A 17,971-nucleotide genomic window follows, 5' to 3' on the forward strand; every position below is an offset into this window, starting at 1 on the left:
AACAGAAGAATTAGAACCAAGCATAAGCCTGTGAAGGATCATGGCTAATTACATTCCAGAAAGCACAGAACGAAAAATCTTGCCTGTAATGTGTCTACTTATTCAAATAAATATCCATTACTACATTGACTTCACAGCAGTTCAATTGTGTGTCAAACAGGGGATTTATCTCTTGTGAGAACAAGGTTTCCACTTTTTTGTTCACTACGGAATGGATTATGCCAGAACAGTGTCCCTGGATGTTACTGAACAGCCCATATGAATCAGCAGGAATCTAACTTTGGGCTGTTAGGGGAGACAGTCTGTTAGTTTATTTTTCCAAAGAAGGCATAATTGTTTTTTCACTAGCCAAATCTTATTTGCCTTACTCAGAAAATTTTCTTCCATGAGCTTTAATGGAACTAACCTTAATAAAGCAATACTTTCCATGTTGGATTGGAAAGCACCCAAGCTTTATTTTTCATGGTTTCATAAAGACTGAAACAAGAAAAAAAGATTACAGTTATTCTTCCAACATATATCTTATTTGAAAAAGCAATCACACATTCTCCTTTTGGAATACAATTTTTTTATTAGCTCATGCAAATTGTACCCTGATTTTCAGAAGACAGCTAACCACTGCTGTCAGTTGCTGCTATCTAAATAAAAGTCAATTAAATGACAATTGTTTTAGACTGTAATCAAAATCTCTGACGTGTTATAACCAATCAAATGGTAAATATGCAAAGTTTTTTTGGTTTTGAAATGTGTTTTCATTGTCTCAATTAGAAACCTCTCAGACTCGTTGATTTCCTGACTTTTTAACCACTTTAGTCTTTTCCTTTCTCATTCTATAGTAAAGTTCCTTTAGTGCTGTCTACAAGTTGCTGGGGACTCCCATGTAACCAATAATATCAGTGCTTAATAAATTGGATTATTTTCACTGGATAGCCTGAAATGTGATAGAAAATTGCAATTTACAGTTCCAAAGCAAATACATTATTCAAGGCAGAACATTCAACAAACTTAAATAATTTACAGTCTGAAAATGGTGTAATAGGCAATCTCTAATGGAAAAAATAAAACATTGCAGTATATCTTCAATACTTAATCATGGTGTACTTAAGAAATCAAAGTCTGTTATCAAACTATGCCCATAAATGTTATTCTCACAGCAATTTATTTTGCTTTTCAAAAGATTGTAAATCTAATAAAACAAAGGAGTACTGTGGATCTTGAGAGAATTCTGGGTTTTAGAAATTAGGAAGTATGTTACCTATTACAGAAAGAAGTTGCAAATTTCTAAGTTATCATTAAGTCTTATTTAAGTCACAAAAAGAGAAATATAACAAAGTGAGAAATATAATACTGAGAATATATGGCTGGATATTTTCATGACCTTTGAACCTCACAGGAGTTTTTCTGAAACTCTGAAGATTTTATATAATTAATGTAAGATGACATTTCTAAGATGACAGCACATAAATGCAATCGTCCAACAATAGAATATACACTGCACAAATTTAAAACAAAAGGGTTTAAAATAGATGTGTTAGGGGAAAAATTGTCTATATGCATGGCAGGTGGTAATATTACCAGGAAATTAATTGAATAGAATTTTAAGAAGGAATAATTTTGACCAATATCAAAATTATAGTTCGTGTGCCTGTGAAAAAGATTATTGGGTTCCAATGTGAGAAGATCTAATTAAAGTTGTACTTCCTCATTGCAGGAGTTAAGCAACCTGTGATCAAAGAAATGAAGCTTAACATGGTCCACTTTTAAGATATGGAAATGCAGATTTTTTTTCCCCAAAGGCTCTTTCAAGGCTCTTTATCTGCAACGGAAGTTCAAGGGGTTTCCTGTTGCTGATAACTCAGCTCCCTCCAGTAACACAGGTTTAACCATTGCCACACAGGAGATGTTGTGGTTTACATCTGTAAACTTGGGAAATTTTAGAAAAATCTCAGCATTTGGCATCGTTCCTTCAAGTTGTCTGCAGCTCAAAAGTTATTTTCCATGTATCAGCTGTGATAAACACTTACCTTTACCTCTTAGCATTTTATATGCAACCTTCTAGAGAGACAAAAACTAATGGGGATGATGGCAACAGCTAAAAGAGGAGACAAAATATTCTTCCAAATACACCACCCACTCTTAGACTCCTTCCATAGAAACCAGCCCACAACACAAATATACAGGTATGGAAATTCCTTATTTAGATCATCTGCAAAAAAAACCCCAAAACAACAACAAAATACCCAAATAAATAAAATACTCATCCCAAAACAAACTCAACAAAAATAAAATCAAGAAAAACCTGCACATTCCTCATTATATAAAAAAGAAACAATGCAAATTATTCAAGGGACAAGCAACCCTAATTAGAGATGTAGGAAGCAGTTGTCCCATTTGCAGTGTAAAATACAAACCTTGCCCTCTCTTCAACCCTGCTCCACAAACCTGTGGCATTAAGAATCTAAAGCTCTAGCTGAAAAAATTGCATTTTAGATGTCAACAACAAAAATATTCTGATCATTTCCTATTGCTAGTTCAGCCATCCCCTGGTGTGTTACTTGTGTGAATTCCATTCTAAAGACTGTCACTACTCCCAGATGCAATGGAGAAAATTTAAATGTGTAAATTGAGACTAAACTCCACTACAGGGCCCAGCCTCTAAACTTCTCTGCTCAAACACTGCCCTCATAACTCAGTGCTCAAGCTTCTAAATGTTTTATGCTCTGTATCCAGAATAAAAACTGGCTATTGGACCTGGCATTAACAACAAATCATCTCTGATCTCACAAGTGAGACTCCAGGAGACTCTCTGGAGTTCAGAGTTGGAACACTGTGATGCTCAGGAACTGGGATTATTCTGCTTGCTCAAACAGCAACAGCTGAGCACAAGCCAGGCAAGTGGCCCCTGGTGGCTTCTAAAGAGGAAGAATCTTGTGAACACCTGAAAGGCGAAGTTCGTACAAATGCAGCTCCATATAAACTTTTGAAATGCGGTATAATATTTAAGGAGAGAACCTTTCCCACACATACTTCTTCCATATTTCATGGGGATTATAAGCAGAATTCATCTCCAAATATGCTTAGAAATAGCTGTTTTAATTTTAAAAAAATATTGCCCCAAAGGATGCTCAGGTGCTTTCCAGCATTCGTTTTAACCAGTTAGTGTCAGAGAAGTGCTCAAAAACCTCAAGTAAAACTATAACTGATAAAGAATTGGGAAGAGAAGGACATTTTTGATGTGAGGAATTAGCAAATTAAATAAAAATTCACTAGCCATGGAATGACCATACCACAAAAGACTTCAGAAGAGATATTTTTGATTCTGATAGCAAATTATGTACGAGTCCAAAGAAAAGAAAAGAAAAGAAAAGAAAAGAAAAGAAAAGAAAAGAAAAGAAAAGAAAAGAAAAGAAAAGAAAAGAAAAGAAAAGAAAAGAAAAGAAAAGAAAAGAAAAGAAAAGAAAAGAAAAGAAAAGAAAAGAAAAGAAAAGAGAAAAGAAAAGAGTTCACATTTTCTCTGCTGAAATTACCTTCAAAAGCCTGTCCCATCTTTACACTGCCTTTGGCAGGATTGAAGTTAAAATCTAATGCCAAAACCTTATGGAGGCAACAGTAATCTGGAACACAAATTCTGGTTTCAGAAATATCTGAAGTAAAATGAAAAACTTGATGAAAGCAGTGTAAAACCAATTTTTTTTCTTTTAAAGGACCAAATGTCCAGTTCTGATAATGAAGTTTCATCTCCAACAGATTTCTCTATGAAGGGAGAAGGAAATGGGGAGAGTACAAGGTGAGAGAATTTAAATTCTAAAGTCTGGATGAAGTGGTTTGCCTTAAAATGTGCTCCTAAATTCCTAATGGCAAAAGATTTTCTGATATTCCATTCACTGTTAAATGTTAATGCTTATTTTGTTTTGTTTTGGAATTTTGTGATATGTGTGAATTTTAACCTGTGAATTCAACTGCCTCTCTTACTTTTTTACTTTTCCCACTTCACACTCCTTCACTAACATAGTGTCAGATGATATTAAAAAAAACAGAACTATTCCATTTAATCAACTTAATATAAAAAGATTTATTAATTACTGATTTCCATCAAAACCTATAGTTATAAAAGTCCTCTCTTCCTAACCTCAGCTATTTCTAACATCACAAAAATATATTTGGATTAACGTACCTAAAATACAAACTTCAGCAACTCCTTAAAAGTTAAAGTTGTCCAGTACTGTCTTTTGCTTTTCCTTGTTGTTTTATGAGATAAATTTTTACTTTGGATGTCCAAAAAAGCTTTCTTAGCTTATTTTTCTGTTGGTGTTTTTTTGTTTGTTTTGTTGTTTTGTTTTTGCTTTTTGGGGGTTTTTTTTTGTTTTGTTTTGGGGTTTTTTTTGGTTGGTTGGTTGGTTGGTTTTGGGTTTTTTTGGTTTTTTTATTTTTGGTGTCATTCTAGGAATTACTTGTTGTGTCAAGTGCAGTTGTACTGAGCAGCAAAAAAAAATGCCCTTTAATTGGCTTCAAAAAGACGCAGTGCAGCATTGAATATTTCTAATGCTTGTAGGACTTGGCTGCAAGATTTGCCAGTCTGGATTTTTGAATTTATAGCGCACAGCTGCTGAACGTTGCAGGCTCTCAGCATTATGTGAATTCTGAACAATTTCTCCCTGCACAGTGCCCAGTCACTGCTCTTGTCTGGAGAGCTTAGCTCTGCATAGAATAGCATCTCCAATATTTCTTTTCACAAAGATGTCAGTGAAGCCTCCAAATAACCAGATAAACATTTGGTTCTTCCTTACCTGGTCACTCAGAAATGATTGGTTTTATATCTTCTTTTGTTTCTTATAATTAGATCCAAATCTGGAATTTTTTATAGAATTGGGAATATTTCAAGACATTATTGGTTGAAGCAATAGACACAAGTAAGCACCATGCCTCATAACTTTAAAAAAAAAAATCAAATTTTGTCAGAGTGTAGACCCTGTCCATTAATCCTCTTTTAGTAAGTCCAGCTACTTGTAGCTAGAATAAGATAATACACAGAAGAATATTTGATAATCATCAGAGGCAGAGTAATAATTCAGTCTTTCTGAGCAGCTATTAGAGGCAGAAAAGTCAACTTATCTTTCCAGGCTAAGTCTCTGTTACACACTCAGGAAATACATGAGATGTGAATTAAGGGTGAATGACAACTTTTCATGGACAAAAAGAGAGAAGAAACCACTTGTGTTCCCAGTAGCCAATAAATCACCACAGAATAAGCACCACAGAATAAATCACCAGAACTTGTTTTATTCTTCTTGCATATCAACAGAGGTGGCTGGAAAAAAACTCCTTGCAGGAAAGTTTTACCTATGCTGCTGACTTAATCAAAATGTTCTACAAAGGAGTTTCCTTTTCATTGTTTTTGTTTTCAGGGAGGTTAGGTGAGTAATCTTAATTTAATAAGTCTGCTGTCAAACTTGCAGTTCTCCTTAAAATAATTAACAGAAAAGCCACACACTCACATGAAATACTGGATCTGTTCTTAGGTATTTCAGGGGCAAAAAATAATTTAAATAAAATAATTGTAAAAATATGAAGAGGAGATACTACCATAAAATCAAAGTATTGGTCAAACTAAAAATATATTTCTCAATACTCTTGATCCATTTTAAGAAGCACATGTTAAAATTTTCTGCATTCTTCTTAAACTAATGCTATTTTGGAGACCAATTCTAGTATTTTATCTACTACAATTTACACTCCCACTAATGCATAACGATTTATCAAGTTTTCTCCATTTGATTCAGTCTAGAAGTAGGGACATGTACTTTAAAGGTACTAGAAGCAGATTTTTTTGTGCAATACTTTAAAATTCAAGTTGAAAAGATTTAAAGGTGTTTCTTTTTCTGCCAGTGATATTTTTCTAGCTAAAGTAAACAGAGCCTGCATGAACTAGAGAGGTAATAGAACAGATAATGACACTTTCTGCTTTGCATTAGATCCAACCATTTCAGTAGGGCGAAATTATCATTATCTTAAATCACTCAACTCATTTGTTTCTGGAATTTCAGAGCAGTAATTTTAAAGTTTTAAATTTTATAAGGTCTAAAATTATAGCTAAAATTCAACTGTGTATAGCCTTTCAATGATAAAAGGAAACAGTCCCACTTCATTCTCTATTAGCTAATATAAATTGTCTGGAATAAACATGAAGCCAGTTATCAATGTATTTTGACCACACTTTGAGTTTTACAGCAGCACTTACACAAATATCTTTTTTCTCACAGTTTGACTACATACTTCACTGACAATTTCTTCCTTTTTTATAGTGATAGAATGTTTCTCTTCTTGGACTAATGTTGCATATATTACTACCTGGAACAAATGTGTTGAAAAGCTTAAAAGGACAGAAATATCTTTCATTTTATAAATGCACAGTAGAAAATTCCTTGTCCCATTTTAGCAGCTCACTTACATGGTGCAGCCAGATCACTGCAAAGACCTCCTCTCAAAATTCATTTGAGAATCCTTCAATCCTTTTGCCTCATGGAATGTTCATGGTCTCTCTTGATAGGAATTTCTGTTTACTTTGCATCCTGTTTTATTACCTCACCTCACTCACATGGAAACAAAGAAACTCTTGGAATTCCACAAATTGAATTTTAATCAAGGGGAGTGAGGATAACTTTAAAGGAATCTAAATCAGATTCAGATCAAATCAGTCTATTTTTAGCCATGTGATATAATCATAAAGCTGTGCTCCTGAGGTTTTTCAGGATGTCAATATTACAAATAAAATAAATTAAGACACTTATAAGAAAAGACAGATATGGAACGGCTGAGTCATTTTAAGTTGTGATTAAAATAAATATAGATATAACTACATTTTATTCATATTTCTACTTTTGCTAATAAATTATCTCCAGTTCTTTCTGAAGCCCACATAAGTGACTCTTGGCTGTACATGTCCCTCTAGTGGCATCATGTATGTAACAGAGAGAGCCATAAAAGCTCACTCCTGTTTCTCACTCCTGATCCCTACAATAGCTAAAACCTACCAATTAAACAAGGATAACAGTGCTGAGCTTTAAATTCATTTGATTGTCCCAGTAACATTTCAGATTGTGTTCGTATTATTCACACTATGCATCTTTACGATTAATTTGTTTCCCTGAAAAATTAGCTTTGTTGATACCACTTAGTATTTGGAGCAAGGTGTGTCAGGTCACTGTTACTTCTGAAATATTAAGAGGGTAAGGACTCTATGTTCTCACCTTTTTTTGTGGCTTCTGGCTTTAAAATAATTCAAAATGGCTTTGTATTTTGAAAACTGCTTGTTTAAAGCGGTCAGAAGAAATCGATTTTTTTAAAGCAGTGTCGGTGGCAATATTTTATTTCATCTTTCTCATCTCTGTGAGAAAAACATTTGCCCTAAGATTTCTAAGGGCAAAACCCACTCATTTCTGCCTACTGTTACCTTTCAATATAGCATTAAGGAAACATGTCAGACTTACCAGCAATCCACCTTGAAAAGATGTTTTAAAAATTCAGGCTTAGATATTAACAGCATCTATGCCAAGATATTTAAAATTCTTGCTTGAGTTATTATGAGTGACTGATTATCCCATGATCAGCAGTTCAAACATATTTGCTCTCCTTCAAAGACTCTTTTTCTCTTAGAAGCATCTACATTTCTAAACTGAAATGTCTAGTTCATACTTATTTAATTGCTGCTTATTGCCTTTTATGTGTCCAGTGATTATGGATGTCTTTCAAATTCTGGAATTAAATAAGCATCACAGATCAAAAGATGTGGTTATACTTACTGTGTAATGCTAAATAATAATGTAAGATTTCAGATACTTTTTCAGTTACTAGGTTCTCAGATGCACCACCTGCCCTTTATCATTGTAATTTTCTCCTATTACATCAGCAGTTGATGAGACTGCAGTAAGTACATTTTGTCGTTTTTATTTACAGAAATATCTTATTCTTCACAGAAATAATGTTGACATCCAGGTAGACTCCTTTAAAAGGCTTTTTTTTAAGAAGCCATTGGAACTTATGTTCATTCTTGCATGATCTAGTAATTCTTAACAAAGCTGACAAAGTGTTTAAGGTGATCCAAATGAATAGATTTCAGGAACCAAAGTGGAATAGTTCTGGTTCATATGAGGTTTGGGGGGCAGCTTTAATCATCTTTTAAAGCTCAAAAGCATAACGTTTTTTTACCCTCAGTCCCTCTGAGAACTGACAGGATATTTTGAAACAGCCCATGCACATTGGTGATTTTTCTATACCTTCCACAGCACCACAGTAACTTATACTGTGGATAAACCCTGGTGAATAGAAGCAACCATGCATCTAGGAAGGAGGTGTTAAAATCCTGTTCCACATTATTAGAAAACACTGCAAGGATTAGGAACAGGCAGCCAGATGAAGTTGTGGCAGGGAAGGATCTTAGCAAAGTCAGGCAGAAGTTCTTAGGAAATAATGAATCAAGTAAAGATGAAGTCACAGACACCTGTGTAGAGACAATCATTAGAAGCAGGGAAGTTTCAAAGTTTGAAGTAAGCCTTCCAAGGGGGTGGTAGCACAAAATTGTCATATACACCTCGTATTATTACTATTATTATTATTATTATTATTATTATTATTATTATCTTCTTTAATAAAAGATAATTAAGCCCTTTCATATAAATTTTAAACAGAAGATGCATTTTCTTGATTGACTTCCTCCTAGATCCATGACTTTACAATAATGTGGTTTAGTAATTCTAGGGGACTTGTCCTCTATAATGATATATTATGTGTTAAATTTCACTTCATTTGTACCAGATTTAACAGCAGAGAATTGGTTCTTTTTGTTATATCTGTTCCAGTTTAGCTCTGACTGTCACACAGACCCGAACAGACCTAACCAATAATACATTACAGTGGAAAGTGGCATCTCTTTTTTATTCAGAGCAATCATCCTGTTCCAAAGACCCCTTACAGATCTGTCCTTTTAATCTGGTAGAAATTGAAGGAAGCAAACCTGGAATCTGTCACTGTACCATAGAGAGTTGGTAAGTGTGGGTCAAATTAGAAAATGTGCAGCAATCTCTTTCTCATTCACCAAAGTTGTAGTTAAAATCATAATGGTTTTGGCACTGAAAACCTCTGGAAGGTTTTTGTTTTTTACTTCCCATGAATAATGTGCCCCATTTTTCCTTAATGTTGTGTGTGATCGGTCAAGCAAGAAATATATTCCAAAACTTTATTCTCATAGGAAAAAAAAAAGTGCTTAGAGGAAAGGTTATGGCAAGATGGATGGGAGGAGACACACTCACAGTCCAGGAAAGGGATCAGACCTTTCCTGAACAGCATTTGGCCACTCCCTGTTTTACCCATTCCTGACGACTCCAGCCTACATGATCTGTTCAGCTACCTGTGATTAACATTGACTTCAGTCACAGCAAAGGTCAGGGCAGAATCGAGTTTGGCTTCCTGAAACTCCCACAACAAGTGATGCTGGTAATACCTTGCTGTCTCACTTGATTTTAGAGCCCTGAACACTGATCCTTGTGCATTGAATGAGGCAGAGATCAGGCACTAAAACATATAAACATATTAGTAAAATAATACATTTGCAATGCTTATTTACAAGACTAAAGTTCAAATCTTTATTTTTAACAATTGAGTCCTTGTCACTTTGACTGAAATTATTTTATTAAAGTAGAAACGGAATTTCCAAGGTTTTGTAAAATAGCCTTGCAGGCACATAGCAACATTTTTTAACAATTCCCTCAATTCTTTATCATGAAGAGCACTCAGATAGGTACACTTGTACCTATCTGTTGATTACAATGTCCCAAGCCAGCATCTAATAATGAAAATACTTGATTTATAAAAACCATAAGAATGTAAAAAGCTGGGAAATTCACATATGAAAATTACGGAAGTAGCTAAACTTTGAGGATGTTCCTTCAGTAGTACATATCAGTATCCAACTTGTTATCAACTTTATAATCTCTAAATCTAAAAATCTTTAAACACACATAAATAAGGATTTAATGGTCTGCCTGAAGGAATAAAGCCATGTCTCCTTGTAGTTATGTGCAGAATTCTCTTGGACATCCAAATGCATTCCTGAAATATCCAACAAATGAATTGTCATTGATGGTGGAAGGCAACATGATGTACAATCAAAACTGTAATTTTTAGAGCTTCTGACATATGAATATTGTGTTTAAAATGAATGCATGAATATTTTTAATGAATATAGTGTTTAAAAGTGTTAGATATTTTGTGAATATTTAAAGTAAATAAATTTGATGACATATTGCCATTTTGCAAAGTTTCTGTCTCCATTCCAAGACGTCTTTTTCATGTTTTAAGGGCAAAGTAAAGGCTGCCTGAGAGATCCAAATTTACTGAAGTTATGACAACTGGCTACTTTCTATATGTCTGTGTGAGTGTGTGCCAAAGACAGATGTTTTCACATCTGGGATGGTCTGTTTGATGCTGGTACTCTTCCCAAATTAGTTACAATATTTGGTGTAGAATATAGGAGTAAATGGTTGCAGCAGATTAGTTAGGTGATGTGATGAAGGACCTTTGCACATAACTGAAAATAATGTGATTTATCATTCCCAGGACTTGTTCAGATTATATCAACTGTGTTGACATAATCTGCCCCCCACGCCTTACACATGATGTAGGTTTTTCATCCTTTACCAGTTTTGTATGAGAATTGTTTCTTGTGGAGGAGGTCAGATCAGCTCTTGCAGAAATGGATGTATCACATCACACCAGTTGGTAAAATAATGCAAATATGTACAGGAGTCACTGTTCAACCACAACATTAATCTGTGGTAATGACAAACACATCTGCTCAGGTGCCTGAAGCAATTCCTGCATTAAGCTGCAGTTGGATAAAGGCAAAATGATCTGTCTTTATAAGCCTGGTTGTTTGCCTTTATTGTTATTTGTACTGAGCCAGCATCAACATTTTCTCATTTTCATCTACAAGGCAGAAATACTGAAAGGGAAAAACAGTCAGTGAGATTTGAATCTTTAAGTAGATACAGTAGTAGTTCAAATAAAATAGAATATAGCCACAGGGTTTGATTTCAGAAGCAATATCTACTAAATGTGAAAATGTTTCCATTTTTCTAAAGTATTATAAATCTCAAGTAAGGCATTTAGATACAGACAGATCAAATTTGTCCATAGCTAATGCCATATCAAAGCAAAACTCCAGTTTTATCAAAACCTACAAGAGGAGTTAATATTTCTGAACTCACTTTTGGTTTCACCATTTATGTGGGTATGGTATAAGTTTTAAGTTCTTGCCTCCTCATAAATGGGTCCAAATTTAAGTGTCTTTTAAAGTTGTAAATATGGGGGGATATGTTAAGTTTTAGCAATAATATTTCAATGGAAATCTTAAAGTATGTCATTAAAACTGGGCTTATAATCTTTTAAATGTCAACAGCATTACCATTTCAGTCATGATTGTATACACTATTACTTCCAGTGGCTAAACAAATATCCCACTACAATCATGAACTGATATTTCATGTTCTCAGAAAAGAACCTAAGAGGAATCTAGAAAAGTTTACCTGTGTTGGACTTTAAAGTTTGACTAGTCTGTAATTATTCTGATCTCTGTTGCGTTTAATTCAGATGCTACACATGCACGTCTACATCTCTGAAAATATCTCTGCCAACACCATGAGGAAAAGTTTGGCTCCTTCCCTCTCAATGAGGCCAAAATATTTACTTTTTGTGGTCTAGATGTTCCAATCCACTCCTTCAGGATCTGTGATTTAATTAATTCTTCTGTTTTTATCTGGAATCCCTTTGCTCTGCCACAGCAAGATTACATTCACTAAATTTAAATATTGAAAATACTCACTGCCAAGCAATTTGTTATTCTTGAAAGATTTCCAGGACAATTTTATTACTATTAAACCTCCTTCAAAACATAAACTTCTTAAGACTGTATCCACTGCTTTGCCTATTAATCCAAATAATTAGTTTTATTTGAAGAAACTGCAAGTGAAAAGCATGGAAACTAACTTGACTATAACATTGCTTAAGAATTTGTATCTATTGTTTATTTTATAAATTAATATGGAAAGGTAAAAGGAAATACTGGAATTAAAGAAGTGTCATAGGGGTATTTCTGTACCCTCAATGTGTGAACTTTGAAAAATATCTAAGATTTTTTGTACATCATATAATCATCTAACCTTGGCAATTTTATTTATGACTCTCATGCCTTTTTCTTTCTTAATCTTTTTCTGTATCCACAATAGGAGAGCAGAAAAGCCTCAAAACTTACAAAACTTCTACTTTGCTTCCCTTGATGTGTGATAGAAAACTATCAAAATCTGCAAATTCTTTAAAGCACTTCATGTGAATTGCTGCTCATACATGAGCATATCTGGGGACCATGGTAGGAAGAGGAACTATTGATAATGCTCTGGTCTCAGCCTGTCCTTAAACACACTGAAAAATTAGGAAGTTGATAAAGTAAAAGGCCTGCTCATTCAAACAAGAAAAAAAAAGTGTACAATTCTACAGAGACAAGAATATAAAATGGAATTTACTGTCAATGTTATGGGAAAGTGTGATTTATAACTCAGAATAAGAGAGATACTATTGGAAGGTTCATTTCTGGTTACACTGCCAAATCAGCAGTGTGTTCTATTCACTAAAAAACCTCTTGCCTCAGACTCCAAGAGATCAATAATACATTGTGTTTTCCTTAGTACACAGGTTGTAGTTAAAGTCAGCAAGTGTGAGTGCTACTCTTTAAAAAATCCTAATGCAGGTGTCTTGGTCCAAACATCACAGCATTTTTAACATCAGCAAATCCCAATGAGCGCTGCAGGGAAAACATGTTTTAAGTTTATTGTTAATCTGCTTTTGGTCAGTGTCCTAATTAAAATGTTTGCTTTGATCACATTGAAACACAGACAGTGAGGAGTGATGGTTCAAAGGACTAATACACAATACAACATTATATTATGAGAAATGAAAATTAAAAAATAATGGGTTCTGGGCTTTCTTTAGAGAAAGTCGGAGTTTTATTATAATTAACAGCACTAAAGATAAATCATGTATAGTTAATTACACAACAAAAAAAGACAACCTATTATGTGTAATTTAAATATTTTATTTCCTGGTTTTTTTTTAATGTTTATTTACTATTAACAGAAAGATTATCCCTTTATTTAAGAAAACAATAAAAGTAGAACAGATGTTTTTCTGTTCACAGGGCAGATCCCATTCTGGCTTGTTTTAAGAATGGAAGTATATGGAATTTCTTGCTTCTACAAAAACACACTCTCCAGAAATCTGAGTATGAAGGTATTCAAACTGTGGCTCCTCCTCCTTACCTGATGCAATCATCAGTTTGATACTTCAAAGTTTATTATACAAAGTGGCATAAGTTTCAGGGGGGGAAATGAAAAAATAGGACTCTAGTTATTTTATATTTAATATTTTTGCCATTCCTTATTGGATTTAGTATGCTTGTATACATCTGAAAAAGCAAAATGGTTAAGATTTTATTTGGAATTCAGAATAATACCCAAAGTCATAAAAATTTAACCTGAGTGTAGATGAATGAGCACTGTTCTTACAAAGTTGTTCCTCTGGAAATTCTGTTAAAATTCAAATTAAAAGCTGGTGCAGGAACACTGTGGAGGGAATGCCATCCATCCTTTATGGCTGTTTGGTTCCCCAACAGTTTCCTGTGAGTTGTGGAGTTCAAGGCTGGCAGGAGGCAAAACTGTGATAGGAAACACATCATTTTGTCTATGCTCTTGTCACACTTCTGCCTGTCTCCTTTTGGTATTCAGTTGTAGTCTGACACGACTTGGAAAAGCAATGGAAACAGGAAGCCAGACCTTCCAAGCTCCCTGAAGAGGGAATTGCCTGCCTGATGTGCACACGTGAGGATGCACAAGTGCTCACAAGTGTCTGGAGAGTGCCTTCACAGATAGAACCATATAAATAAATACATGTGCTGCTGGGCTTGTCTGAGACAACCCCGGTGTAAAACCCAAACCTGTGTCATGCAACAGAGGTGAGGGAAGGAATCTCAGTTCACTTTTGCTGTGCTAATTAATTGGCCTCTCCCACAAAAAGTTTTTGATTGCTCCAAATGTCTCATCTTCATCCCTTTATACTGGATGTCCTGCATTAATATTTTATGGCTGGGTCTGGGAAGCATCTTACTACTCAACTAGGAACTGCAAGAGAATTAAAACCTGAATTCTCACCCCTTACCCAAAAAGCAGACTTTGGTAGGTAGTTAGTGCTACTTTCCATTTGGCTGTGTTAATTCTAAACCAGAAAAGTATTGAGACTCATGGCCATCAGAATAATTTGTGTCAGAAGGGATCTTTAAAGGTCACCTAAACACCCAAACATCCAAATTATAAAAATTTAATTTTCTCCTCTTACTTGTCCTTGAACCTAAGGCAAAATACTAACCACTTTTTCACTATTTTGAAATATTTCCTCAAGCTTTTCTTGTTGACCTTCTTACTGAACAAAAGTTTTCCTTATAGGCGTTGTTAACACGGGTAAATAAAGGAAATGTTGCAATGTTGTAGGCTCACTGCATTCTATAAAGATCCTTCCAAATACCCACAAATACATATTTCTGTGTTGGCTTTGCTCATTGAACAACTCCTCTGAAAGTAATCCTTAAATTAATAATTTTTTAAAAATTCTTTATTCTTGCATTACAAAGCTAAGTGTTTTCATACAAAGCTTCTCTGAAGATCCGTTTAGGCACCTCAGCAGGAACTTTGGTATTCTCTGGTGCACACTCTTGTAGCTGCATTATCCACTCACTTCAATGGAATTTTTGAACACTGGGAAGCATTGGGAATTAGCTTCACATTTTCGCCCACTTCTTTGTGGATTTAGACACCTGGCTTGATTCGTATTCAGAAACACAGATATCAGTATCTTCCTCTGGGGAGGTTTTTTTGGTTTGTTTTCCTTGCCTTTGTAGAAATCTAGCAATTGAAAGAAAAATAGAACAGATACAATGAATAATAAAAAGATAAAGATCGAATAATAGTTCAATAGAATAACAATAATAAAAAAGATGACAAAAAAGATGACACAGGGTGGGATGTGGAGTGCGGCACTTCCATGGGGCGTCCATCCCAGGTGTGGCGCACCTGGCCGGGGGGGATGTGAGGATGGATCAGATCGGATCTGTCAATGAGCGCACACACACCCCAGCCCTGCACAACCTCCTGGAAAAAATATATAAATAAAAAAAAAGAGTAAATGTGTAGATGTTCCGGGGATGCCCGGACGCGGCCGGCTCACGCTCGCTTGTTCCTTGCATCCCCTGAGCGCAACTTCGCGGAGCGGGGCAGCTGCCGCGGGCGGGTCCCCGTGTCCCCGCTGCCCGCACCCCTGCTAGCGGCGGCCGCGGCCCTTGGCGAGCCGGGCTGTGCCCGTGCCTGGTCCGCTAACCCCCTCTAGCGCCGAGCCCGCCGCACTCGGCCCGAGCTGCCGGCAGCGCCGAGGCGAGGGGGCGCTTCCCGCGCCCGCCTCTCGCACCGCACCGCGCCCCGCGCTCCCCTCGGGCGGGCTGAGGAGGGGCCGCCGCTCCGCCGCTCTCCTTCCTCGGCTCCGTCCCTCCCTCCTCGCTCCCTCCCTCCCTCCCTCCCTCCCCCGCTGCCCCCGGGCCGCCCGCTGGCTGGCGGGGCGCGAGTGCCGGAGCGCCCCCGGCGCGGGGCCGCGCTGGCTCCCGGCGGACCCGGCACCCGCCGGGCTGCGCGCAGCGGGGCGGCCCCGCGGCCGCGCCGGAGGAGGGGGCGAGCGAGCGCTCCGCGGGCGGCAGGGGAGCGGCGGCACCAAAAAACTGCAGCCGGCAGCGCGGCACGCAAATCAGGAGGGAGCAGCGAACATCACACCAGAGCCGCCTGGTTTCTGATTGCTCCGCGGCAGAGGGGGAGAGACACAGACTGACTGAGAGGGGCGAGCGGCAGAGCCGGGCACGGCGGCGGAGGGTCGGGGATGCCGCCCTGCAAGTTTCCTTGATGCAGCTGGGAGCGTGAGGAGGAGTCGCCGGCTCTCGTCGTGCTCCACTTAGGGAATCTGAAGCCCCTCGGCGCTGCCTCCGGCCGGGGATGCTGGGCACCGTGCGGCGCGGCCGGGGGAGGAGGCTGCTGAGGCTGCCAGGGGCGCTCCTGCGGGGCTGAAGGTGCCACCGGCCCGAGCCGGCGGAGGGAGCGGGGCGCGACTCCCCCGCCGCCGCCACCCCTGGAAGTTGCCGGAGCTCTCCCCGTGCCCAGCGCCGCCACCCCTCAGGCAGGGCGGCAGGGGGGTCCCGGCGCCCCCGCCCGCCCTCGCCCTCCGCGCTGCCGCCGTGCCCCGGGACCCCGGCTGTGGATGCGCCCGGCCCGGCAGAGCAGGCAGCGCAGCCCGGCGGGGCGGCGGCGGTCCCCGCCGGCCTGAGGAAACACGGGCAAGCCCCGGCGGGCCGAGGTCGCGGGGCGCTCGGCGGGCACCAGCCATGGGGTGTAGTGAGGTGAGGGCATTGCTCTGGAGAGTCGGCCTCTTCCTCCCCCTGCTGACAGCGCGCCCCGCCGCCGGGCACGGCGCCAGCAACCACGGTGAGTGAGGGCGGCCGCGGGCGCGCTGCGGTGAGGGCTGCCCGCAACTTCGCGACGGGCGAGGGCACGGAGGGAGGGGGCCGCACCTGCGGCCGCCAGCTCGGCCTCTCCGGGCCACAGGGTGCAGGACCGGGCGCCTCCCGGCGGCCACCCCTTCCTGCCGCCCCCAAAAGTTGGGTGTCTGCGGCCGCGGGGCTCCGTGCCCTGCCCTGCCCCGCCGGGATAACCCCGCCGCTGCCCCGGGCTCTGCGCTCCGGCCCCGGGCACCCTCAGCCGCCGGGCTGTGCGAGTGAGAGCGGGGAAGCGAAAGTTGCCTCCCGGCGAGGTGGAGCGGTAGCATCGTTTTATCTGAATTGTGGGTTTAAGGTTTGCTTCGGTCCTGCCGAACGCAAATCCTATAGAAAGGGTTCGAGAGAGCTCATCGCGCCTTAGGGGGAATTGCTGCTGGTGAGCGACCCGTGCAAAGGTGCCCGACTGTCCTTAGCACCTAATTTCTGCATAGTCCGGCTGGTTGTCTGAAAAAAACCCACATATAAAATCTTTGTAACAGGTGCATGCTCATCAGGTCGCACTGAAGACGGTATTTTGATTCTTCGGGTTGTAAGGTGTGCGTTTTAGGAAATTACCCCTGGGTTAAGAAGGGAACCATCCTGTTTATAGGAATGAAAATTAGTAGCACGCCCAGAGGATACAGTATTTTGTTAGGAAGAACCAAAAAAAGAGCCCAGACCTGATTATGAAACATCATGTTACATGTTATCAAACATCTGGATAGAGCACAGAATTTCCTGGACTGCTTGTTTTAAGTACATCTGTCTATTTAAGTTGCAGAGGATACATTTATTCCCACAGTATGAGAAGCTTCTGTATCTTTAACATTATTTTTTGTACAATTTGGCTTTTTCAAGGTTTTAGTGAGATGTGACTGAAAATGCAGGAACCGAAGGGTAGCTCTGAATGGTGCTGCTGACAGCAATTGCTTTAGCTGTGTATTGAAATGAGCATTGAAGCTGGCAGTGGTGGAGAGTAATGGTGAAAGAAAACAAACTGGCTTTAGTGGTGGAGTACTCTCAAGTCTCTAGCTCATGTATTTTCACAGTTTTGTTCTGCAGTCTGTTTTCAGTGCTCTGTGTATCGACTTCAGGAGCAGTAAAATCAGAGAATGAGATCTCTAGAAAACAGGGAAGGGTTGTAGCATGGCCACAAAGCCCCTGTGCCATCAGGATGAGTTATGGCAAGGACATGGCAAGTTAGTGTTGATTCCTTTACCTCTCCCATGCTAAATGCAATGAATAATTCCAGTTTGTAATTGTAGAGCCTACAATCATATCAAGGCTGATTTTTGCCCTTTCTTA

At 39.0% G+C, this 17,971-nt stretch overlaps 1 protein-coding gene across 6 annotated transcripts in view; it reads left to right on the top strand.

The window, feature by feature from the left end:
- Nucleotides 1–16,453: 16,453 nt before the first annotated feature.
- The window catches only part of EPHA6 (EPH receptor A6), a 363,966-nt gene continuing 362,448 nt past the window's right edge, over nucleotides 16,454–17,971 (top strand). For all 6 annotated transcript variants that reach the window (XR_004420696.1, XM_033085021.1, XM_033085038.1 and 3 more), the window contains exon 1: nucleotides 16,454–16,616. Coding sequence is in view for 5 of the 6 variants with exons in the window: in XM_033085021.1 (XP_032940912.1) it covers nucleotides 16,517–16,616 (100 nt within the window). In the remaining variant the exon portion in view is untranslated. The remainder of the gene's footprint in view (nucleotides 16,617–17,971) is intronic.

The sequence above is a fragment of the Catharus ustulatus genome, chromosome 2, assembly GCF_009819885.2.
Source record: "Catharus ustulatus isolate bCatUst1 chromosome 2, bCatUst1.pri.v2, whole genome shotgun sequence".
Classification (NCBI taxonomy): domain Eukaryota; kingdom Metazoa; phylum Chordata; class Aves; order Passeriformes; family Turdidae; genus Catharus; species Catharus ustulatus.